The sequence below is a fragment of the Plodia interpunctella genome, chromosome Z (assembly GCF_027563975.2).
Source record: "Plodia interpunctella isolate USDA-ARS_2022_Savannah chromosome Z, ilPloInte3.2, whole genome shotgun sequence".
Taxonomy (NCBI): domain Eukaryota; kingdom Metazoa; phylum Arthropoda; class Insecta; order Lepidoptera; family Pyralidae; genus Plodia; species Plodia interpunctella.
This window is the reverse complement of record NC_071324.2, coordinates 3,438,762-3,466,553: the sequence shown is the minus strand read 5'-3', so window position 1 is coordinate 3,466,553 and position 27,792 is coordinate 3,438,762. Positions and strand designations below refer to the sequence as shown.

At 35.3% G+C, this 27,792-nt stretch overlaps 1 protein-coding gene across 2 annotated transcripts; it reads left to right on the top strand.

The window, feature by feature from the left end:
• The first annotated feature begins 835 nt into the window (after positions 1-835).
• On the top strand, positions 836-27,412 carry LOC128683391 (uncharacterized). 2 transcript variants are annotated; one of them, XM_053769000.1, is made up of 6 exons: positions 836-1,001; positions 7,900-8,081; positions 11,453-11,593; positions 12,794-14,805; positions 14,890-23,701; positions 23,824-27,412. In XM_053769000.1, exons 4-6 carry the CDS (start codon positions 12,813-12,815, stop codon positions 25,691-25,693), a joined length of 12,675 nt encoding a protein of 4,224 aa, XP_053624975.1. In that variant the 5' UTR covers positions 836-1,001; positions 7,900-8,081; positions 11,453-11,593; positions 12,794-12,812; the 3' UTR covers positions 25,694-27,412. The 2 variants fall into 2 exon arrangements, with proteins under 2 accessions (XP_053624975.1, XP_053624976.1); XM_053769001.1 differs by lacking the exon at positions 7,900-8,081 and having other exon boundaries at positions 842-1,001.
• The last annotated feature ends 380 nt before the right edge of the window (positions 27,413-27,792 follow it).

Sequence of the window (27,792 nt, the reverse complement as noted above, 5' to 3'; positions counted from 1 at the left end):
GCCGCGCCGGCGCTACATCGGGCGCCGCGCGCCGTCGCCGCCGCGCCGCAGCCCCACCTTGTGGTTCGCTGACGGTATCACAGGTACCTACAGGCCGGCACACACCACAGGTATTAGAAACACCAACACATCTCACCTTGACTCCATAAATGTATTAACCATGGAATTAGTCAAATTACGTACTAAATAAAGGTATTAACATAATGTCTGTCCAAAATATGATAGGTATGGGATAAACAATTCCTAGGAATATAGATACCTAGGTGTTATACTACACTTAAAAATATTATAAACCGTGTTTGGATGATGAATGAAACGGCAAGCAAAAGGTTAAATAAAACATGAGAACTTTATATATTTACATTCATTAAGGAACTATGCTAACTTATACTAGGTACTAGATACCCTCCTACATAATAGTACCTAGCCATATGAATAATTATGTACTAAATACACTAAAATAGGTAGCTACACTTAAATCCTCCTCAAGATAATTAAATGTCGGCGCTAAAATCAATGACTTGTTGAGTGTTTTAGTGAACGAGTAGTGGAACTGGATATTATCTTACTACTACACATGCATGCAATAAATAAAATAGGTAGTACATTGTACATTGGACATTATATGCAACATCATACTAAATATTGTTCTAATATCTGTGCTAAATATACATTTTTTGCGAAGGGTGTTTGAGGGAGAAAGGAAAGGAACGAAGGGCTAAAACCGAAAAGGACATAAAACAAAAATCTATATAAATAGCATGAAGTTACTGCGAATTAATTGATTTATTTATGCTGTCCGGTTGGCAGCATTGATCGCGCTGTAGCTAACTTCAGTGTGGAGTTCCAATAGTTACATATTGCGTGCAGTGTTATTGTTTTGTGGAAAAAATTGTGAAACCTAACTAAATTCTACACAAAATCAATAAAAAATCAGTTTGTATTTGTACTTTGTTTGTGTATGTTTCTTTTTTTTATGGAATATGCATTTCTTCAGCTTGGTAAGTACAAAATAATTTACATCAACACCAGCTTAGGGCGGTGGGATCGTGTGGTAATTGACAGCATTTTATAATATATCAAGCTTAGTACCTCGAAAATTTATTATAGTTGGTTGTTAATTAATGTTTTATTGCTAAATCCTATATGTCTTTGTGATTATTTTCTCTCGGGTCTAGTTTAGGGTGATTTCGGATAAGCATCCACCATATTTTACTGCTACGTGCATGGTACCAACTTAATAAGTGGCTATTGGCATTTTTTGGCTTTTTCACAAATTTCGATCAAAAACCTTTAAAAATTGGGGTACGTATAGAGAATACCACGTAAATATATCGTTTTTTATATTATTTCATTGATTCAATGTGAGTTTTCTTTCTTTCTTCTGATAAACATTTTGCATATATATATATATATTTAAAAATGCTACAAAATTTGCAAAGTAATTAGATTTCATGTGTGTTATTAATGTATAGCTGATGTGTATTTCTTCATTAATCTTAGGACAAGATATTTTGCCCTAGGTAATGAATATAACTTTAAATCTAATTACTTCTTACTCTTGGGTAAAACCACTAAGCAATCCATAAAACTCATGAGACATGAAATTTTGGAATAACCTTTAATTTATTGTGTATTTTCAAGTTAATAATTCAAAATAAAAAAATAATACAAAAACCTTTATTGATTCATATCTTGTCACATATCAATTAAGAATCCTACAAAGCGAAATGAAAAGAAGATCCTACAACATTAATACAACTTCAGATTGGATTGCACTTGGTGGAAAAAAATGAAAACTAGTTTTCTTTGTTGTATTCATTACCAATGTTGTGTATTCTGATTAAATTATTTGTCTATTTAGCCCATAATGCATTTCAGACCTCTCGCAGTATTGCATTTGTGCTTATGTTAGGGCTTGAGATGTGCAAGGGGTTAAAATAATGTGTAGTTAAATTATAACAAAGAAATTTGCATTATAAGCTAAATTTCATGATTAATGGATTATATATGTGAGAAATCTTGTATAATCCTTAATAGCTACATTACTTCGGCAAAATGCTCTATCAAATTATAGATTAAAAAGTAGCAATCGGGACCTATTATTTTGTCAAAGGTTGCACCATGTCAAAAACTTACAATTTTGTAGGTACCTCAACTTTAGTGAGCCAAGAAATTTGTAAGATTTAAAAAAATATTATATCTAACCAGTAATAGGATGTAGATATGATGAAGTTAATGAAGATATGAGCAATATTAGTGTGATTTTTTACTTTTTTTTATAATCAAACCAATAGAAAATTAATCTCTAAATCAGAAGAAATGCTAAACTTAATTTCTAAATGTTTTAAAATATGATTATCATAATTTTAAATATGAATCTTTGAACTTCTCTCTTCACTTACAATCTTCATTAATCCACAGGCATTTTTGCATATATGTAAACATTTATTAAATAGCATACATTAACATTTGTATGGCAAATATATTAGTAAGGTTTTTACTTGTAAAAGTTAGGTTAAGGTAAGGTTTATTAAAAAGTACTTGTTAAAATACTAAAATTTTGTCACTTTTATGCAAAATTGTTGACTTTTAATCTTCCTTGAATAGGACCCCGGCCCTGTTATGCATGAGGTCATTTATATGTATATACCTTAGGGAATAAATTGTCTAAATAACAGTGAAAACTGCATCTAAATCTGCAATTCAGTTGCAGTTAAAAAAAAGCTTTGTAAGACACATGGTGGTGACTTTGACACTGATAATGCAGATTTTTTTTACATTTTTATTTTATTACAATAATCCTGGACGACTGACTGACAATAATACTAAAACAGCTACTTATTTAAGTATTGTTTATATTATAAACTAAATAAATTGAAGAAAATAAAAACTAACAATTTTTATTTCGAAAGTTTGTGAGAGCTGTAATTTTTTTTTTCAGTAGTTGATAAAAGTTCTTAAAAAATTCTACTACTTTATACTCAAGCCTAGAATGTCTAGTACAATCTGCTAAATAGGTTAAAGATAACTTACAAGGAATTTTATGCAGCAGTCATTAATAACAAATTAGCTTATAATAATAGGTGTGATGGCTATAAACAGTGCACCAGAAGACAAGTATTTCATTATTTAATCTCTGCCATCTGAGCATGTTCCCGGTTTCTTCCTCAGCCATTCTCTACGTCGGAGCCCAAGATCTGCTTAATTATTTATTTAATATTATCAATAAATAATTAAGCAGACCATATATACAGTGTTTATTTGCATTTTGTGATTGAATCAAGGCTTTTTGTTCCTTGTATAATAATCACAAGAATATATATGTTGTAGTTATATTCTAGGGCTGGGTTCAAACACCAGAAAATAGGAAACACATTATTGGAATATATTTTACAATAAATTAAGTTCTTGCTATGAACTAGGTATGTGCAGGGTCATTCTAGTCATAATCTGGAGCAATGTGGAGCTACATTGTACTCTATGTAATTTACAACATCCTGTGTTAATAAGTCTTTAAGTTTAACACATCACACAAAACACCATTAAAAGAGCCTCATAATTTATTGATATTAAAATTATAATCTAAAATTTTAAACTGTAAGTAAAAATAATATCTTTTTTCAATATCTGTAGTGAGCAATAAACTGTTAATTTCGTATCTAGTTGCTTTAGTTTCATATCAATATAGTAAATTCTTGAAAAAACCTTATGGGTTTTGTTTAAGGTATGAATTTGTATTTATTATGATTATATATAAATTCATTTTCTAAGTTCAGCTTGGCAAGTAAGCTTTTAAATTATCAGTACTAGTTGTACGTAGTAGTGTTGTAGTAGTACAACCTTGTGTTAATAATTTTGTTTAATATTTTTTCTTGTGTTAATAATTTTCGCTGAATTTTAATGAGCAACAGTCAAATAATAAGTTCATTAAAAATCACATGTGAATTATTATTACCAAAATTCCCAGTTAGCTCTTGATCCTTTTCTAATTCCATTGACAAATGCCAAAAATACTCAATATTTTCTACGCATTTTAAATAATGAATTGAGGGGTGGGAGGGGTTGTATGAAGTAGGGTAGTATCAGCTGTAACGTCACACATTCTAGTCGCGCTCCGTCGTGTCGTGTTCCCGTGCGGCGTTATTGTTTTGCGGTGTGGCTGGTTTAACATTTTTTTGTGGAAATTGATTATTATAGGCTTTAATTAATTAATTAGTTCGAAATTGCTTACTCAAGTTTTTAAAATGCACAATTAGATAATTTGCCTTAAATAGACACATATTTTGCGCAGTATATGAATATTTATGCGCCGGAATTTGAAGTTAGAAACTACAAAGATTTTTTGTTATTATTTACTTTTTTATTATTATTTACTTGAATTAAAAGTTCATTCATCATTATCAATTACATTCACCTATTTTAACCCTGTGGAATCGAGACACAATAGATAAACATAAACAATTTGTTTAACCGCGCATTTCGCTTTACCACATTCCTAAGGGAGACTTTATTAAGATATATAAATATTGAGTAGGTATAGGTACGTAGTATGGAAACGACATTGAATTTATTATTTGTGGCTTTTTACGCATCTGTATTAGGCTATTATCTAGGTTTAGATTCTACCTAGAAGTTTTTATCAAGAATTCCAAATTACCGAGTCCTCCTTTTATTGTCTTTATAAGTCTAACTATAACATGCTTATTTTTTTTATTATTAAATAACTATGAGATTTACTTGATGCTTCTCACATAGGTTAGAATTTTTTTTTCATATGGCCATGATTTTTTCAATATGGAATTATATTATAATAATTATGATTGTTTTAGAGATAAGAACAACCTATTGATGATTATCATGAAATAATAATTTGCTTTACCATGCAAGATTCAATGGTCCAACTTTCTTTTGTCATATTTCACATTCATAAATCATGACTTCACTCATTAGTTTCGTGAATATTTTATATGGCAGGTATAGGAGTGGACAAGTTGAATAGTACATACTAATGACAGCATTTCGTTGGACACATTTAAATTAATGTTTGTTTTTTATTATCCACATGTTTAAAAATATCAATTTATTTACAAGTATTGCTAATTACATATACACATACATTACATAATTATATAATAATAAATATATTAATATCAAATTAATATCACTGTATTAATTTGATATTAATATATTTATTATATCTTCACCAAGATCACAAGTGGTTGAGGTTTTTGATAATCTGCTGTCTAATATATGTAGTAAAAGAAATCTAAAATAACTTTTATCCTATTTCAAATACTATTTTTCTTTGTGTCAGGTACCCATTAGTATTGTTAATGTCATCTATGGGTACTTAACATTCTTGTAAAATGTAAGAATTTAATCTCACAATCAGGTGTTATGTATTTGTAGTTACTAAAATGTTTTATTTTCAAAAAATAATTCATTACTAGTAGTGTATTTTGTGACAGTCATATTACAGATGAGGTCTTATGGGTGTATTGGTAATCGATTAAGATCAATTTTTCAAGCACTTCACCCAAAGTTTGTTGCAGTCAGTCAGCAATATAAATTCAAATAATATAAATAAATCAAAGAGTTGGTGTAATTTAAGTCTGTGAACCAAAAGGTTCCAGGTTCGAATAATACTTGTGTCGCTTGTATATCAATCTGACCCATAGTTTTCATCTACCACCACTTGCCTCTGGTGAAGGAAAACATCGTGAGGAAACCTGCACAATGTTTGATTTTGTATTTGAAATGGAGAGGGCAATAGCAAACCACTCCAAATGCCAAGAAATTCTTTGTGTGTATTTCATCCCACAAAATGACTACGACTCTCAGCCTTGAGAAATACGACTATGAAGAAGATAAATTAAAATTATAATTTCGTGGTTAATAAATTATTGACTTTAGAGTTTATAGGTTTGGCCTAATTGATTTATTTACAATAAAATTGGACAATAAGTATTGTGAACATTGTTTATATCGAATTCTACACTTGAAAAGAAAATCCGGACTTTATAAACAAAGTGATTTAAGAAGAACATTATTTTTTTTTTGATACAGTTGATACAATTTTTATAAATGTGGCAGAGTAAGTCCTCGACTGATCTAAGTTTTGTATTTCAGACATAATTTAAGAAAATAAATAGGGTAGTTGACAAGATCAGAAAATTGTAAAAAATATGTATACTCTAGAATAGGTAAGATCATTGTGATAATTCATAGACTGTAACAATAATGCAGCTGGATCATTACGAAGATTTCAAGTTAGTTGTAAAGTTTGTTTTAAACAATTAATTCAAATAAACTAAATTTTGTAACATTTTTTATTAAGAAGTTTAAGGTAGCTGCTGAACAAATATATAGCTTTTTTCTCTAAGATATTACTCTAGATAGATAGATAGATACATTTTTTATTTGTTCTGCTGTAATACACAATTTACATAATAATAAAAAAAGAACGGTAACATTTGGACGAGCCTAAAAAGGTGTGATTTTATTTTTGGAATATCTTTAGAAGCATTGTCGTTATCATCGTAATTTTTTTATTGTGTTTTTAATATTATAAGGACTTTCGATTAGCCATTGTATATTAAATTGGTTATATTAGCAAATAAATTTTACAAAAAGTTTTATTTACAACTGAATAAAAAGTATTACAACTAGTCCAATCTTAAATTCGAAATAATTAAATTTTATTTTAATTATATATTCTTAGCGATTTCACGAGTGTTTCAAATTTTAACAAAGTTAAAAATAATTAAGTTAATTTTATTACCCGGTTTTATAAAAGGATAATTTGTTTTGGGAGTAGTGTTAAATTTAATAATTATTGCTTTTAGAGATAATTCTAAGAAATTTTAGGGACGGTAAGGGCGGCGGCCGAAATACTGCCTGAACTACTACTATACTATAGTACTGAAATTATTAAAGGTTTTAAGAGTAATGATAAATCAATAACATGAAATGTTCGTTGTTACGGTGTTGTTGATTTTTCGTTATTAATAAAATAAATCGATCATCCTACTACTTTCTCATCATATTATTTGGAAAACGCTTATACACAGTACATATAAAGTGTGTTATTGTATAACACTCGTGCCAGATTTTATTCAAGTCGCCTTAAGGCAACTGACATTACTTTTACGACTTATCTCCATCAAGTGGCAGGTAGTCGCATACACATTAGGGAACTAAACTGTCAACCAGTGTGCAGGTTTCCTCACGATGTTGATGAAAACTAAGTACTATATTTGAATCAGATTGGTATACAAACTCATGATGGCCCGAGTAGAATACGAACCTGACACCTTTCGATCCACAAGAGCCAGGGCGTCTTAACCATTACTCCACTGCCGCTTCAAAAAACACTTATGAAAGAAAAGCTTTCTGATATTTCGCCACATCTCGTGAGTCGAGAATATAAATTAGTATCGCAAAGGTATATTCTCTTTCTTTTATTTTAAAAAATTGATTCTATCCAAATAGTTCTCAAGTGTCGTCGCGTCGTTTACTCATGTTAAGTGTTACTTAATTTATAATTATTTGAAGGCAGTTGTCATGGTGGAGAATTTTTTGGAAAATCGCTTACAAAACATAACTTATTAACGAAACATTTCAGCCTGAATTGAACATATTTACACATTATAGAATATATGATTGTCAAAAAATCTCCTTAGGTTGTTTAACAACAAACAAACATGCTTGATAACATATTAGTGCACATTAACACAAATACGGTACCATTTATTTGAGCAGCGGAAGTGAACCTTTATGACATGCGCATGGGATCTGCCATGCGCAGTGCAAGTGCAACAGGTTCCCATTCCACCCCAACTCGTGTCTGTGTTGGTGCACACGTCAGTGTGTTTGATATTTTACTCGGAATTTCAGGTGTTATCGATTGATATGAGCCGGGGACGTTATCAAGCTGGCTCTCAGTACGTGTGCACGTTTGACCTGTGAAGCACTTTGTACTGGTAATTTGCGTATTGGCCACAGCGAGGAGAAGGCGCCACGTGTGGGCCTGCGTACAACCGGGGGCGGGCGCTCTGCGCCGCCCCACAACAGGATATGTAAGTGCTCTAAACGTTCAGCATCGCAAAAGGCAACCGTTCGCACACAGAAAATAAAATAGCACGACGCGGCGTCTTAGAATCATCCCGCAGATTTTCCGCTCCATGTCCATATAAATCGAAAATCTGGCTGGTGTTGAATGCGAATCATACATTTTTTCAGACGTTATATAAGTATTCAATGTGTTTTATATTAATTCTGTTAGTTTTTGCTCGCGACTTAGTAAAAATTTCATGTTTTCCAGTGCTCGTGGTAATTTCGGTATATCTTTTCTTAGAGGAAACTTTCATACCAATTTTTTTGCAGTTTCGGCTATGCATTGCCTGTCAGTTAACTACGGAATTATTTTTTTAAATTTATGATTTATTATATTTATGTTCCGCGAATTTATTTTGTGTTATTTTGAGTTATAGGTTATTTTGTGTTAGATTGTTTTCATTGCATTTTTCCTTATCTGGACTACCTAAGTATTATTAAAACTAGGTGCCCTGTTGTGATTTTTCGATAAAAAGTACTCTTAAGTCCTATTCTATATTAAAATTTTATCGAAATCCATAAGTACTAGATTATTTATACTTGTTGAGTAACAAATGTACAAACTTTCACATGTATAATACTAGTTTTCTTTCTAGTTATCGTTTAGTTGGGATGATTTATAATTTTGTATTGAAAGTCGGGGTTTTTTTAATTTGTCTAACAAATAAAAATAACAACCATAATGAAAGATTATTGTGATGTTAGCTGGGCGAAATTGCTTCTTGTTGCCATCCACTACTTATTTTTAAGTTTAAAGGCTGTCGCGACTGATTTTCTTTAATTTTATTCTGCGTAGCAAATTGTCCTTCTATTTTACCTTTGTCAAGAGCGTTTCGGTATCGATCGGTACACTGTCTGATAAACATTTTCTTAAATGTTGTCAAAAATAACCTATTCATTCACCCACCATCCATCCCACCTACCAACCCACCTACTTATAACTTCAGGATAAGTAGATTTTTTTAGTACTTTTATGTAATCTTTACAATGATTATTAAATTGAAGTAATCGTCGCTATTTGTGCAAAATGAGAATTATTCGATTAACTATAATATCCGCTGGGGTAGGGAAAATGGGTTGGCCGCGCCATATGCTATGAAGGACTGCAAGTCTGAAATCAATAACAACAGAAAGCTATGTATAGTATTTTATAAATATCTTTATATTTACTAAATATTAGCAGGGGCCCGCGACCTCTCTTGTAAGAATATCGTGATAAAAAGTACATTATGTCGAACTCATGTTTTAGACGTGTACTGAATTTGATCAAAATCCATTCAGTATAGAGTTAGTGTTAAATCCTATAAATTGTTCGTTAATCTTTTCCTGTAACGTGTGTTTTCGCGAAGTCTAAATGCATACAACTTCACGTGTGCTCTAAATACGACGTACTCAATAAGATTACAGCATACATACAGCCTTTTGCAAGAGGGTGGTGGGTGGTCAGCGGCGGCGGGGGTGTTTCCCTCCCCGTTCCAACCGCCATTACAAAGTGAATGCATGTTTGATACTGAGAACTTATTTATGATTAATTTATGTAAAATATTTTGTTTTTACTACGCATTCTTGTCTCTTGGCTTTAGAATGTTAATGTGGTCAACTTGGGTTATCTTTATCTATACCTTTTGTACTTCAAAAAGTAACAACGGAATGCTTATAAAATCACTCCATCGTCCTTCTGTCTGTCTAGACTCTTTTCCTCAGTAACAATTTAGTTGAAATTTTCAATTTTCAAAAATTGGAGCCTACGGTCTCTTATAGCTATGAACAATTCAAACTTTGAAGTCAACGCGAACAGAAAATTTGACCTTTATCGCATAATTAGATTTTACAGGTGAATTATTACAACATTCGTTGCTTCGTTGACCTAGAATCATGGAATTTAGTAAGGAGTACTACAAACAAATAAAATTTAAAATCGTAAATATACGTAACTAACAAATCGTTACTACGTATTTTCATAACTAACAAAATGATATTTTTTTCTCGTTACGTGAGTCCAACCTGACCTTTTAAATCCTCGTCAGATTTGTAACATCATCTAAATATTGTAGTAAGGAACATCTAAATATTGTTATTTCACTTTGTGTGAAGTCAAATATTATGTTTATTATGTTGGTATTTTGCTTGTTATTTTTCTTTGCACGTGTCATATTTATAGACTTTTCTGTATTCTGAGGTATAGCGTAGTTTGCTTCATCCGCCACAAGCCAACACCTCTAACGGAGCATCTCGATTACATTATTGCATATTCTGAATCGAGCGGTGCGGCCAAGTTTTACCACTTTTACCGATAGTGAATCTATTTTGTAGTTTATCTACATATATATATACTAGGTCTTTTATCGAGTTTTACACTCAGTATCCTATAGTATAGGTTTCTTTTTAGTTATTTCATCCCATTCCCACCTGATACAATAAACGCGAAAGTAAATTTATTTATTCTCTTACGTTTTATCTCACCTGATCTTTTTGAAATTTTGCGTGTATTGTTTTATCCCGGTAAAATTGAACTGTTCTAGTGATTTCGTACACGTACCAACAATCCGTTTTTCCCTTCCCCATGGGAATTACGGGAAATCTTTTTGTGGTTATATTTGGTCCAGGTTTCTTGAAGAGCGTGGAGGACAAGTGTCCTCCAATACCAATAACAAGTTTAAACTCAGTTCAATAGGTTCGGCGTTATGTCTGTCTGATACGGAAGAACGTTAAATATAAACTCCTCTCAAAAACTTGAACAGCAGACCCTGTATGGCGGTCTTTTGTTAACCAGATTTAATCTGGCTAGATTGCCCCTAAATTAGATATAGCTAAATAATCATATTATAATACGAGCCCACATCATTTGTTGTCGTTTTTAATATTTCAAAGGTAATGTGCGTGCATACCCATCACTGGTAACATCATCTACTCGACAAAGGATGTATGTACTTATACATTGCATATGTAAGATTCGTAGTCGATATTATTTTCATCTTTGAACAAAGTCCCGTTGTGAACCGAATGATACTTGAAATCGCATTGCGAAATATTCTGTAAGAGCAAGACCTATCCGGGATTTGGCCGTGATGTGTTATTCAAATGGGACTATTTTAAATTTCTATATTCCTGTATTTGCATCACGCGAGGTTACCAACTATCCCGATAGTTGTTGTTTTGGAGACAACGGATTTAGAACTGTACCTCTCAGGATCACTTCAAAATAAATAACAGTGAATATTCTATTCATTTAATTTTGGCTTACTGCGATAAAATATAGCATGACGCTAAAATAATAGTGTTACAATTTTTTTTTGTTGCATGTAAGATTAATCTTTTATGTCATTTTGTTTAGATATCTTCCCGATGAGTTATTGACATCGGCCCCATCTAAGCGCGATGTAGACACGAGTCCGCACATCATCGCGCTGGATCCGTTCCCATCAGACGATTGTTTAGATGATTTTTCACCGACTCATCTGTTCCCGCTGACTCGGTAAGTTCTAGCAATTATTCACATTCACACATAATTACTTGGTACATTTGTATTTGTCTTACATTTTTTGGAGAATCATGATGCCAGTTGTTAATCACGCTATTATTAATCGGAAAAAAATATGTTTGGTTAGTGCAAATATTTAATTCAATGGATTTCAGTGATTTTGTATCTTACCTTATCTCATCACGATTGTACGCTATAATGTGACGGAGGAGGCTTCGAGAAGTAAACACGATCGATTACATTAAAAACTCACATCTCACAAATTCGTTCTACAAGACTGGCGGTAATTTGTCTATACTTCGAGAGACGTGTTCTGTAAATGAATGGGCTAGTATATACAAACTGGTATACAAACATTGTATGTTTTCTCTATTCGCCAATTTCAGATAAATTTTTACCGAAGTTTAGTCGTTCCCGTTGGGACATGCGAAAAGCTTGAACATGCGAACAGTAATCGTCATGTAATCACATGACGATTTCTAATCACAATAAATAATTATTCACAAATATAAAAAAGACCATTTAAGTAATAGTATTACTACTACTACTACTAATTAAATATAGGATTATTCCATTTGGAAGCAGAATATTAAATTATTTTATCTTTCATCCAAATCTAATGTTGCATTAGTATATATAATTATAATTGGATTAGAAGAGTTACTAGAAAAATGTGTATATTATATAGTGCAGTGCGACGTTTTACTTTTATCTAAAAGCAATGCCAGAGTTTGTATGGACTTAAGGTCTAAGTGCTTGCACCCAATGCTAGCTATGTGTGATATGTGGTTGGATAGGTAGTTTTGAGCTGAATAAAAATAATTCGGATGCCAAGTTCAATCCTTAGTCCGTCCAGAGTTATTCTTTATTATATATATTAAAAATACTATATCACGATCAGCGTATGAGCTGATAGATATAGATATATGAGCAGCCGTTATTTGATAGCTGAAGCAAAAATTTCTTTTGAACGTTTTGTGAAGTGCATACATGAGATCCATTTTATTATTATTTCAAGCAGTGAATATTGTTATTTTATGAATTAACGTTTCCTATCGAGACGAGGGTTAAAGAGTTTCGAAAATTTCTTAATTTAATAATTTTTTTTAACTTTATTTATTATAATAAAATTAAAAAACTCAATTTATTTGTAAGTTTTTTTTTTATTATTTTATTTTCCTTACTTTATTTTAGGACTGAGGAACTAAACACGATGAATACGAGTGACGATGAACCTTCGTCTGGTTTAAATGGAAGACTTCGACCCAGGAGGTCCGCTGTCCCAAGCCCTCAAACTACCAAGCCTTCTCGTAAATCCGAAGGCAAATCCGCCCAAGAGAAGCCTAAGCGTACTAGCACCCCTTCGAAAGTGCTAAACACACCACATGATCTCGCTAACAAGTCTGACTCTTCACTTACCCCATATTTTCTTTGTCCTTATTGCGATAAAAAGTTCGCAGCCAAACAAGCTATTTCTAAACATGTACGCCGCATGCATTCTTTTACTTCGAAGCCAGGCACCTCCATGGCCTGTCTGTTCTGTAACCATGCGGAGGCCGAGCCTAATGACATCATTCGGCACATGGTGGATAGCCACCCTAACCAGTATTTCGCCTGCCTCGATTGCCATACTAGATTCCCTTCCACGACCGAACTCGCTGAGCATAAACTCAATACCTGCGAAAAGCAAAAGGTTTCCTACCGAAACAAACTCCGCCAAAAGACCGCTAAAACTAAAAAGCCCATAAAGACTATCAAGATTGACGACATGAAAGAATTTCAAGATGCCAAGTCTTTCCCGACCGGTTCGTTTAATGGTATCGTTATTTCCTGTGAACTTAAACCAGCACAGGTTCACGATGAAGCAGATATTGAGGATAATATAACAACGAACTTAATTTTGCCGCCCAGTAAGACGCTAGGGAGTAATTCTGTATTGGATAAAAATGCAGTAATCCTTCTAGATGATATACAGTGGAACAAACGTATACCTTCAAATTTTTCGTTCCACAACACCGACACCGACCAAATATTGTCCAGGCTGGGAGTGGTACACCGTTCGCCTAGGACTGGAGAGTCTACTAAAAAGGATTGGTTGAGGACCCTTGATGACGCTACTCAGAAATTTGAAAAATGCTTTGACACAAGTTTTTATTCGAAAGTTGCTAGCAATGTGCAAGAAAATTTAACTAAATTCCTCGATGGATCGTTTAAGTTTAACCCTGATCCAGATAGTACAATTAAAACTAGAAAATGGAAGAATAGCGTCGTCATCAACACTGCTGAAGGGTTCCCTATCCTGTTAGCATGCGAGCAGTATTCGCGCAACACCTTCGACGGCTACATGCCGCGAGCTATCGCGCCTAAGCACAAATGGAAATGGGACAATTTGGAATCCGACCGCACAGCTCTCAGTGCAGATCAGATAAAACGTGATTCGCACACGAACAACTGCATCATTACATTGGTATCAAGCTTGGATATTTGGACGCAATTGTGTATGAGGCGAAAGTACGAGGAGAAGTATAGTTATTCACCGCTCGCAAAGAAGACTGATAAACAAACCGCAATTGAGAAAGAGCTGAAGGATATTCTGGAAAGTCGGGAGATCCCGTCGACATCATCTCAAGCAGTGAAATATAAATATAAACCTGCGGTGCAGCATGAAGGCTTAGATTTTCCTGCGTCGCTGGGGTTAACTCCATCAACTCCTAAGTACGAGTTGCCGCCGGCGGTTCTGAGCGGAGAATGGGTTCGGCCCCGTTGCTTCGTGTGCTGCGCGTGCGGCGCCCCCACCTCGGATGCCCGTGCGTTGTCCGCACACATGGCTCATAGACACCCAAACGCTCAAGTACAACATTATGAAGTCGTTGGCGAACTACTCCTGAACGCTGATATTCTAAAACATCTCTATGTACCTCCGAGTCAAATGCACAACCGTACTAGACCACTCAGGGGATATCGCGAGTGCACGAAGTGCAACAAATCTATCACTCTAGAGGATTTACATCAACACATGCTAGATTGCGCAGGCGACACGCCGGCTGTCCGAAGAAAGTGCCGGTACAGGCCATTCGGGGTACGTAAGCGTCGTACTCGACTACCAGATAACCGTATTCGTAAAAAGATGCGCAAAGACTTACGTAACGGACAGTCCAATCAAAAATCGCACATAAGGGCTAGGCCAAGGAGTGAAGTCGGCGATGGTAAGTATTTTATTTTCAACATTTACAATGTATTAATCTGACATTAAATATAGGAACAATTCTAGAGCCTTTTATTTTTTTCAGCCGAAACGATTCGTAAGATGTTAGCTGATCTGCCTGCGAAACGACATCGAGTGCTCGTAAACCCAGGGAATTCAGTGCTGCGACCACGCAATAAATTGGATAAACAAAGAACTAAACTGTTGATGAAGAGACGTCTATCAGAAGATCCGAAAAATAGAAGACTCAGAGCCCTTAAAAGTACTAACTATAATGAACAAGCCGAATCATCTGCAAAAGAAGATCAAAGTAATAATTCATTTGTTAAAAACGATGATGGTAAACCTCTGAAACGAACTGTGAGACGAGTCACCACCAAGTCCACGAGGCAGAATGAATCTATGAAGCGAAAGGTGGCATTGAACAGAGCAAAGAGAAAATTGAAGTCTGCAGAACAAGCTCCCACTGATAATGAAGACGTGCCTGACAGTAATGTTCCGAGTACTAGCGGCGCGGAACCAGTTCAGCTATCTATAGAAAATACTCCACAACGAATCGACGTTAACAATGGCTCTTATAATACTAGGGAGAATTCAAACCGTGGTTCCAACGGTTCTAATAATGCACCACCCAACAATGGTGACCAACCTCCGGGAAATATGGGCCATAACGGAGAGCCAGACCGTTCCCGGGCACCGGTGCAAAACACTCCCTTGAAACACTCGATTGCTCGTTTAACGGCTGACTGTGAAACTCATGACAAATCGGTGCAATTTCACCACTCGTTCTTAGTCCAACAAGAATGTAACAATTTAAATCAACATGTGCCGACCGGCCATGAATTACTGTTCGAAAACGAAGCAGCTGTTACCAGACTTGACAAGCCACCTATAGCAAGTGGGCACCGCAGTATACTAGACCCATATAGTTTGCAAAAAAGCAAACTAAATAAACCACGCAAGGGTTTAAATGATTGCATTGCTATGTTAAAAAATAAGTTGGTCGAACCAACTCCAGGGCTTACGACTTCTCAGATTTCCGTACAATGTGGAGGTGATGATCCTTTGGATGCTGAACCACCGGGTGCTCAGACTGCTATCGAAGACAAACATATCGATACATCAAAACCAGCAGAGATATTTTCAAGACATAATATGAGTCTTGAAATGGAAACACAATATGAGAGAAATTATGAATATCCTGGTGAAAGTAAGTTCACAACAGAAAGACACCCATTGTCGTTGCCGTATGAGATAATCCCTCAGATGCCATGTTTGCCTCCTGGTGACACTAATTTGATGCCACAATTAGAGACTCCCCCAAAGCAAAAGACAAGTGGAGCGACAAAACGTCAGTCATCTCGCCGTAGATCTGCCCGTGCTGCAATAGAATCTATTCCTCCTTTTATTCCTGAAGTAAAACAAATGGAACCTGCACCCGCTAAGAGAAATTCTGATAGAGTCAGCCAACGACGCAGTGCAACACAGCGAATCGTGGTAAATATTAACACAGAGGTCAATAAAAATGAAATGCTAGACATGCCTTCTAATGACAAGATTTCTCCCAGACAAATATCACCTAAGCAGGTGATGATAAATACAGAAATCTGTAGAGATCAATATATCGATGGAAGGTCTTCAAGAAAATCTTCTACTGAACATGTTTCACCCATATATGTTAGTGCAAATGAGAGCCATAAAAGTCGCAGAAGAAATGATTCTTTGTCTAAACAAGTGTCTCCAGTACAGACTTATGATGTGTTAGCTTCGAACAAAACAACTCACAAACTAATATCTCCTCAAGCAGGACTCCATGATATAGACATACTCACGGCAACCAAATTGTCGCCAAAACAGGAATCACCCAAACAGGTGTCCCACAAACAAATTACTCAGGATATTACTCGATCTACAAGCAATCAGTCACCACCGAAACAAATTTCTCCTAAACAAATTAATCAGACTTATCATGATATGTATTCAAACAAGTTGTTACCAAAGCAAGCTACTGTTAAACATTATGACGGACAGTCTAGTAAATTGCCTTCACCGACCCAAGTACATTCTCGACAAGCCAGTCAACCTTATGATATAAATAGATTAACACCAAAATCAGGCTTTCCAGTACAATCTTCCAGTATGTTGGCTCCGAAGCAAATATCTCCAAAACAGCCGACCCAAGCATTTGATATACTGCCATGCACTAAGTCGACATCATCGAGTTTGCCATCTCCACGACAAGTTACTCATTCTTTTGACATACAGACTTCAAGCAGATTATCTCCTAGAGAGATGTCCCCCAGACAAGTTTCACCTAGACTGGTGTCTCCTAGGCAGTCGCTCGATATTAACACTGAAATGACCTTCATAAGGTCGAAGGAAACACCATCACCAAGATATGGAATTGTTTCAATGGAACCTTTACAATCTGATGATTTAAGAACTCAAATTCCGTCTAGGATATCATCTCTTGGTGGACACTCTCAGACACGAGCCTCATCTCAAAGTCGCTCTACTTCAAGATCGTCTAAACTACGATCTCCTTCTCAGCCACGTGAAGTGTGCTCTCAGCTGCAGATTCCTCCTTCCATCTTACTATACCCGCCACCACCGCTACCACCGCTACCCCCGCCACCTCCACCACCTCCACCACCGACTGCGACTTCGATTTCACATCAAGTTGTGTCTCATATCCAAGTCGATAATCAAGCACAACAATGGCAAATGAATGCATACCATGATATGGTTCTACAAAACCCGACGGACATAACAAGCGAACAAAGCCGTGCAAAAAAATTATCTGTGGATATTTATCCTGAAACTGAGATTTCTCGCATTCATTCTAATATTCCACCAGCTCATGCGAGTACTATTATAGAGCCCCTTGTAACGGTTCCATTAGATCTATCTGGTAAACCGCCAAATGAGAGTGATAATGTATCTCAAAATGAGACGTCTTTTCCTAGCAATTATGAGAGCTATGAAACTTTAGATTTGTCTAACAAAAACTCGACCTTCACCAAAAGAGACGTTACGGACATTGTGGTTGATCTTCGAATTAAACCAGCGCCACAAGGCTCGTCGCTAGATCCTCTAGAATTGTGCTCTAACCCACAGCAAAACGTAGACGTAATAACGGATTTGACTATACAGGAAGGGCACGATGAGTCAATTCCTAAGGATTTATCGGTTAAAACCAAACATATCGTTGACGTACATACAACCACTTCGAAAGAGCAAATATATGGCTTTCAAGACTTGTCAAATCAGAAATTGATGCAACCAGTGAGAGTTCATATTGAAGAAGGAATTTCGACAGTGGAAGCGCCGACTGATTTATCTGGGAAAAATACTCAATCTGGTGATTTAAAAACACTGAATAAGCCAGATTCCGTTGTAACTACAGAACAGATGACCTATATCTCACGTGAAAGACATTTTTCCAACATCCATGATGTAGTTAGTACTCCAGCTGATTTATCTGAGAGAAATGTTAAAAGTACAAAACATAATATTGCTTCTCATGTGCATATAGCTACTCCGCAAACAGCTCAACAAATAAGTGAACCTACCGAAAATATTCATAAAGTGTATGATAGTTCCAATGTTTATGACTCCACTGTGCCGTCATATAAAATAAAAGAAGCAATGTCAAATGCTTCAGACAAGAAACATGCAGAAGATGTTAGTGAACGTTCAAAAGGAAGAGCAACGATTGCATCCACACTCCCAATATATACCTTATCTAGTCTTGTGTCGAGCTCCCATGTAAGCAGACATGAGAGCACTAAACCTATTTATACTTTAGCTACCACTTCTATATCGGTAACCAAATTTGACGAATCGGGCGTAGTTCCATCTACGACTTTGCTTCCAACCATGCCGTCGACTCCTATTGCAAGTTCAATGCCAGTTTATACGTTAGCATGTACAACCACAGCTTCACCTGCATCTAATTCTACACTTGATTCGCTATCCTCATCACCTGTTGTTAGTATGACTTCTTCTATTCAAGTAAGTTGTGAAAATGCCTCAGAAACAGAACAACAAGATAATACTGCAAACAAAAGTTTGGTAGGAAATCCAAAGTTTAAAAATGAAGCTTGTAGTATTGCTACAACAAATACAGAGCAAGATCCTGAAACAGCTCGAAAAATAGCTATGTTACCTAAAGAACTCGTCGAAATATTAGGCACCATGCCACCGGGTCACAGAAATCAGCTACTGAATGTTTTGCCTCAATATGTTTCACAAACAAATACACAATTTGAATGTCTTCGTACTACGGACACATTAACTGGACTTTCAATATCTCCAGCTATTTCGCGTCAAACAACATTTTGTGAAAGTGTTATTTCTAAATATGAAAACTACCAAAACGCAATGGTAAAGGTACCATCTGATAGTCGATACTCTATGTCTAACTTTAGTATTTCTCAACCAAATGATAGCAATAACTTGGAATCCGATGTGAAGCAACACTTTCCGTTGACCTCATTACCTTCTTCACTACTATGTACAGTAAACAAGCCTTCTATTGAAGACATCAAACCGCCAATACGTTCTTCAAATTCACTTAGTGAATCTAAAATTGAAGTCGTGAATTTGGATATATCTGAAACACAAACTTCGAAGGTATACAACCCCGCAATCATCGATTTAACACAGGATGAGAATGCAACATCTCATGCCGTTATAAAAACATCCGATGAGTTGCCCGCTAGCGTAGCAGTATCGTTACAAACTACATCAATAATTAACTTGAGTACCGTAAGTAAACCGAAAGGAACTAACGAAAAAACTTCTATGTTAAGAGCAATCCGAATAAAAGCACCTTCGGAAAGAAATAAATCTATGTCCACAGAAGTGCATTTGCCAAAAAGTATCTTAGAAAAAGATACTGTTGTAACTAGTCATGATAGCGAAATTCCATTTAACAAAACATTGGCGATACAACAATCTGAAGTAAGTAGTACACAACAGCAACAAAAGAAAGATGCTGTAAACTTTCCTAGTCAGATGTCGCCAACCGAAACACAACTTAGTACAAGGGCTGTAGAGCCTGATAAAATTCAGCGGAGTTCTTCAGAACAAAACATATCATTGAATGAAGTCGAGGATAAGAGTGTGGCTGCCAAAACGGTGTTAGTTACTTCATCTATATCTACGAGTGATTTAGTAACGAAGGAAACTGCCGACCAAGAGACTGTTAAAATAGTATCTGAAAATTTACAAAGAAAATCAGCGCCCTGTGCTGATCAAGATAAAGGACTGAAAACTCCTTCTAACAGAATGGAAGACCAAATTACATTATCGGATCATTTGATCGAAAGTTCTACATCAGTTAAGGTATTTGAAGCGGATAAAATAGAAGAGATAAATGTTACTGAGAAAGATGAAGATTCTGATGACGATATTAGTTTGGCAGTTATCGTAAAACAAAAACAACTAGATCAGCAAGGTGCCAAAGGGAGTAAAAATAAGGTCGGACAAAAGAAGAAAAAGAAAGAAAAACATAAGAAAAGGGCCGAAAAGAAATTTGTAGAAAGTCAAGCTCTTATCGAGGCTTCTCCTGTCAGCACTAATCCAATTAATAGTGCTTCACTGAGTTATCAACTTGAGACCGAAAACCAAACTAAAGAAACATCACCGGCACAAGTTTTTCCAACTATTGTGCCTTCCGAAGAAGATGAAAAACATTCTAAAAAGAAATATAAGAAGTCTCGCCGTTGTAAAAATTTATCGACGACAACTCTTATCAACAATGATTCTGAAAAACATGATTTGCTTGACACTATTGATTATAACAGCGTATCAAGTTCAAGCAATAAACCTACAGATGAGAAAGTTGTGGATGATCCAAAACTAAATAAAGGAGTTGTAGAGGTTCAAATAGAGTCACCAAGAACAATAATGGCACAGTCGAGTGAGACGGCACAGTCGAGTGAGACGGCACAGTCGAATGAGACGCCACAGCTACCTCTGGATGATCAAAATGCGAGTAAAATAATAACTTGCAATCTTTTGAAAAACAATGCAGACAAAACGTCAACTTCATTAGGCAATGCACCAATTGCCGATGAAAAAGAGTTTAAATTACAGGAATTTCAGTTAGGAAAAGAACAAGATTACAACGAATATGACTATAAGAAAGTCGTAGAACCTGATTCATGTAGTTTAATAGAGCTCTCGGATACACAAGATTCTATTGTGCACGAAAGTTGTAATACGGAAGACAGTAATTCTGAAATTGTTGTAGAATCAAAAAAGAAAAGGAAGATCCGGACAAAAATGTTCAAAAAAGTTGAAATAAATGATTCGGAAATTCCTGAAATGCAAGACCAAATCGTAACACCTTTAAGACGTAGTAGACGTGGAAAATCACTTTACGCAGAAGGTAAAACTTCTGAATTAGAGAGCCATTCTACAGAATCTGAAATATTAATCGAACAAAAAGCTCCCCTTACAAAGAAACAGCTAATCTTTTCAAAGTTATTACTTGATGAAGAAAGTACTGTTCCACAAGCTCATTCAACACCTGTAAGAAATCCAGAAAAAACGGAATGCGATTTATCTATTATAAAACATTCTTCAGTTGACTCTATTATAAAGTGTTCTTCAATTGACATTTCTTCTAGTTTGAATGAAGTGGAAGTTACTAAAAATATTTCAGAAAAAAATAAAGCAATAAAAAGGAGGCAATCGCCTCAGTTAAAAAGAAAAGTCAAAAAAACAAAATCTGTCGAAAATTCTCAACAAACTGGGGAAGATACTGATACTGATAGCTCAGTTCTAGTTGAACATCATACTGTTATAGCTGACGTGAATCCCCAAACCGTAAATTGTGCAATAGAAACGGAGTCTGATAATTTAAACATTGTGAAAGAGCAGGTTGTTGACATTTCTGATCAGTCAGATATATATAAAAGCATCGATGATTCCAAGAACAGGGATAACTCAAAAACGGTAATTAGAGGCGATAATGATCTTAATAAATTACCACCATCAGCAGAAAAACGTAAAAACTCAGAAACCTTTGAAAACGATCAAAGTACAAAAAGTAAAAAATCTAAACTGGATAGTAAAGCGATTAATAAAGATATACCCGAAAAAAATTCTACAACAATCGACAGAACTAATACCAAAAATCCCGAAGTTCGTACAACATGTTACAATAAACCAATTGCAGCAGCAAGACGTACTCGTTCAAAATCTGCTGTAGTCAAATCGTCTGGTACAATGCTATATGATCCCTACGATATTGATATGGATGAAATGATCGAAAAAAGTGAACCTATGTTTATAAAAAAAGGAAAAACTGCAAAGAAAACGACAGCGTCTGTAAAACAAAAGAAAGTTGCTGTAAGAGAAGTTACCATTCCGAATAAAGATACGGAAGATGCAGTGTTTCATGAGGATTTGATGACCGAAGACGTAAGAGGCAGCATAAGTGATTCTGACGACTCATCTAAAAGTGACGTGCCTCTGCAGAAGTATGTTCTTGATAAAGAAAAAAGAATGTCTGATATGGATCGTGCACCTTCACGAAATAAGGATGTCGATTATGATACAGACCTTGACCAAGGTGAATTAGATGGTGACAAAAATAACAGCAATGACAGTAAATCAAGTAGGAAAACTCTTGTCGATTGTAATAACGTGGAGGGTGCTGCTCAAAGCGAAACTGAAGAACAGTTAAGATCAGAACAGTTTATGGAAAGTTTCGGGTTCTTTTCAGAAAGAAAACCAAGGAAATCAAATTTATTAGCTTCAAAGAAAATATCTGAGACATTCCATATAATAGCTAATGAGAGTGATGATGTTTACTTTGGATATAAAGACCGAGTCACAAAGAAATCGCAAAATGAAAACAACAAAAAATCTGCAGACGGCGAGAGCGCGACTTCAAAAACGACTCCCAGTAAAAAAGGTGCTAAACGAGGTCGAAAGAAAAAAAGTTGTGTTAAACCTGTGCCCTGTTTTTGTCTTATTTGTAGGAGAGAATTTAAACGTCCTGATAATTATTTAAGACATCAGATGTCTTTAATACACGTATCTAAATTATCTGAAGTAGAATTGAAAATCAAAACTCCTCCGGTTCTTCAGGAACCTAATTATCTAATAGCTTACAAGCAATACCTTGACCGTCTAAAAGTTTTAACAGATAAATTGGCTAAAAAGAGAAAACACAAAGGTTCAAGAAAAATTAAATTACCTACAGTTGACGAAATATTGGTAGACTTAAATAAAAATATGAGAGAGCAGCAACTGTGTCATAGAGGTGAACTCAGTCGAGATGAAGCATTGTTTCTTGACTGCTGTGAACTTTTAAAAGAATCTCACAAGAAAGGGAAACATAATTCTGTTATATTAGCTAATCATTGTCATTCATCGGGTAGTGACTTGCATATCAATCAAAAACTAATTTTAGATGACACTAAAAGCGATGGTGATGTCGATTCCATCACTGCGAAAACTATACTTGAAAGTGAAGAAGTAAGGAATTTAGAAAATGATTTAATTAGTGGGCTAAAAGAAGCAGCCAATGCTTCTCTCAATAAAATGAATTATCATCATGTAACAACAGTCGAGCAGCCACAAGAAACAATAGAAAGTTTACATAGTTCAAATGAAACAGAGTATGAAAAAGTGGAAGTATCAGAAAAAGTAGAAGTACCAGATGTAGTCGAAAAACCTCATGTCCCCGAGAAATCTAAAAGAGATCAAAGAGAGATATTAATTGACGAAAAAGATTTTGTGTATAAAGAAAAAATGTATCCGGATATAATCGAAGATATAGACATGTTTGAAGACAAATTCGATAAAATAAAACGAAAATGTAGATCTCAGGCTGCTGCAGCTAAACAGTCTCAAGTTGTTGCGGAACTAAATGAAAGGTAAGAATAAATTAACTTACATTAATATATATTATATATACAATGTTTAATTACATTGATGAATTTATACTTTATATTGATTTTTGTTTGTGATCAACACTGAGCTGATTTATTTGTTACAGTCATAAATCACGACGGAAATCAGAAAAGAAAAAGGGGAAGAAAACAAAGAAAATTCATCAAAATTCCCATGTACCCACAAAAGGTGCCCTCAAAGGTTTCGATGGAATTAAAGTTTCTATACCTACATCTGATATAAATATGTCTGCTATTGTGCCAACCGTAGACCAACCTACAAAAAAGAAAAAGAAATCGTCTTCTAAGAAAAAACGAGATAAGAAAGATTCAGAATCCAGTCCTAAATTGGATAGTGACCAGCGAGGAAAAGAAGTTTCATCACAGAAAAAAGTTGATGTTTACGAGTTCATGGATAACGAAGAGGCTGAGCTTTTTGAATTAAGACCGTCAACTTTAATGGAAAGATTTAAAAATATTGTTAGTAAAGAACCGCCAACGACATCAAAGACATCAAAACCTGCAGATGATGTGAATGAAACAAGCGAAAGCGCTTCCGATGGCGACGATTTTGTTTACATGTCTGACGACTACGTGTGCAGTGAGGATGAGACTGAAAACAGTTTATTATCATGTGAAATGGGTATTAGCAAAGTTTCGAATGAGCCAAAGAAAACGCCAAGCCCTTTAAAGAGAAAAGATGTTGTCGAGAAGAACGCAGTAATGGGCAAAATCTTTAAACTTAACGCTGTAAGGACTGAAAAGAAAACTACCAAGTCGAAAGAACCTGAGAAATCCAAAGCTAATTTAGATCAGTTATTTGACAGCTTGCTTGAAGATGACCCTAATTCTTCAACTCTGAAATCTGATTCTCCAAGAAAAGACGAGTTAGAGTCATTAAATGAATATAGTAAACTGCCTCCATCGACTTACGAACCTTCATCGTCAACGTATGAAGCACCGCCCAGAGAATCTGCTATGAAGGAATTTGCTTATCCACGAATAATTGGTTCATCTTCCTACAAATATGATTGTTTTCCTTCGACATCTAAAAAACCACAAAGACCATCGTTACAGGCTGAAGAATTTATATTTTCTACCAAAAGATATGACTCTGACGATGATGACGATGATGACTATGGTCCATCGACATCCACCCGATTTGGCAATAGCTTTATTGAGGACTATGGTCCAAGTACGTCTAAAATGTATGATATGAGGTCGCCAGAACATGGTAAAGAGTTATCATCAACGAATAGATACGAGTTTGTAAAATCGAAAGGAAAATATTACATGTCATCAAAATATGTTAGTTCTTCTACGAGAACTGAAGAAGGGTCGTATAAAAGGCGGTATTCATTGCATAAATCGCCTTCGAGGAAAACGGACGAGGGGATCAGCACGAGTTACGATTACGGTGGTGATGTGTTCGAGCAGTCGTATGACGACGCGGGGGTGGCGCGACATCGGGCGCGACGCAAGTGCACAGTGGGCAAGCAGAACGTACTCGCGGAGAGCTGGAGCTCCGAGTCGGAGCCGGAGCGCGGGCCGCCGCGGCCCACCAGCGCGGAGTCCGTCTTGTCCACCGGCGGCCGCAAGAAGAAGGGTAGAAAGAAGGAGAGTCAGCCGTTGGGCGGGAAGCGAGGTCACCGACCGTTCAAGAAACAAGACGAAAGCAGGGTAAGTAGTAGTAGGTACTCGTCCAACGGCGGCCACGACGGCGGCCGTTACGCAGACATTTACGGGTCGCCGAAGGCGAGCACCAGCGTGTCGACCGGCGTGCAGGTGTCGCTGGGCCCGGGGCCCTCGGGCCTGAAGCCGCGCCGAGCGCCCGCCTGGGGCTCCGACGACGAGCAGGAGCGCCTGCAGCAGCACGGCTGGATCGTCGGCGACAGCCACAAGAAGTTAGTCACGATGCTCGCGCACGCCAAGGGCCGCAAGCGCAACACCGACGATAAACGTCATTTGGTCGAGTAAAGTTAGCTTTTTAGTTTACTTTTATCCTGTAAATATGTTGTACATAAAATTCTAGTTCTTTTTGGAGTGCCTTTCTAACGCTCCAGACCAGGAATTCCTCGATAAGATAAAATTTATTTGAATTTGTACATAATGTATATCTTTTATAGTATATTTTGTTTTAGTTAAATTATGAGTGAGCCTACACACTGGAAAGATTGTATTTATTTAATGAAGTTTTAAGCTATTGTTGCTGTAATTTAATTAAAAATTCTCAGTTATATTTTGTAGTCTTTAGAGTCCTCTTTAATTATGTACTAATCGATTATTCAATGGTATATATCTTTAAATGTATTGGATGTCTACGAAGACGGGGTTATTGTCTATAGCTGTAACGTTTTTAAAATCAATAAATGTCTGGATATAATAATGTCTTGCTCGTCTGTGTTTATCATCAATTCGTTTAACACATTTACAAAGTATGTGCACAAGTTAGAAACGGGTAAAGTATAAATGTATAAAAACTTTTAATATAGTCTGCAATGTTGCTGTTTCGTGGCAGTCCATGTATAGTATTGCAATTATCATATACTTTAGAAGTTAAGTGTTCTAGTTCAGAACAGTATTTACTTACCCCGTCTCTTCGTCTACAATATTCGATTAGTCCCCAGCCATTTACTTGGAGGACATTTTAAATGCGTGTTATTACACAAAATACATATATTTATGTTCCTTGCATAATATAAGCGGATTCTAATCATAATTGTAATAAATGTATATTATTTTTAATCTGTCGGCATTTTATTAAGTCAGGCTGATTGGTTTCAGAAGACTTTGTAATGTCTGTTTGAGGCTGATAATGCGGCTTGCGTGAATCGTGTATTATTTGAGTTGGTTGATTTGTTAACTATTTTTATACATTAGATATTTTTTGAGTAGTCAATTTTAACACGGTATGAAATCTCAATGCATAGTTATGTTTTTTCTAGTCCAGTAAAGGAAAGACTAAACCTGTTATCAGCCTCTGAACTGTGTGATCTATTTCCAATGTTAAAAACTACGCTATTCTTAGCTTATAAATTAACGACAGTGGCATTCAGATAAAGGAACATATCTGAAAATTTTAATTTATAAGTATATTACAAAAATCTTTAATATACAAAAATAGTAGTGACTGTTCAACTTAAAAAAAAAAACTATATAAAACTACTTCATTTTACTTCTGTATAAAACTCTTTGGTATAAAATCCATTCAATTAGTGTATCTTTTAATCAAACAATTTAAGGAATTAAAATATAAGAGTACTGACTACGACCCAAATGTTGAGAATACAGAAGTGCCACTTTAATTTTTATTTATAAGCTTTGAGTGGGTAAGTATTTAATTAGCGTTTTAATTGAAGGTAAAGCGCTGATATTAAAAAGAAGACTTATAAATTAAATTTTATTTGAATATATTATTATTTGAAGGATTTACGCAAGTGATTTTTGCTTGTATATATTATTTGCGTTATATGAATGGATTATTCGGGTTAACACTGTAATAAAAGCTCAATGTTGATTTTTTTTTATTACTTCTACCCAAAAATATATGTATTCTGATATAGAGACTGTAACGTCTCCTAATCAAAGAATTTAGTAGTAAGATAATCTTATTTAGTATATACACATAGTTGTTATAGTATACTAAGTACCTAAGAAATTTAAAAGAAATCCCGAAAATTACATGTTAGCAAATTATGCAGTTGTTTTTCAATATCTTTACGTTTACCCCTGCAAATAACTACAAACACAAAAATTGATTTAGATCTTCATCTACTTTTATTTTGACTAAATATTAGACCATGACACGAAGTCATTGCTATTAAAAACTAAATTATATCGTCTTATATGTTCCTTATGAAATTCCCTCTCTAACAGTGAACACCATTAGACCAACGTAATCCGTATATTGAAAAACAAAAATCTAAACGTAATATTTTTCTGTTCTGTTACTAAAACAACTCCAATTTCTGATAAAGGCCCGTTCACGCCATATTGCTGTGCAGCACTTTTGTTGCACGGTCGTATTAGTCGGGGACGGGTCCCTAGAGAGTACCAGAGAGCGTAGTGCGGGTTTG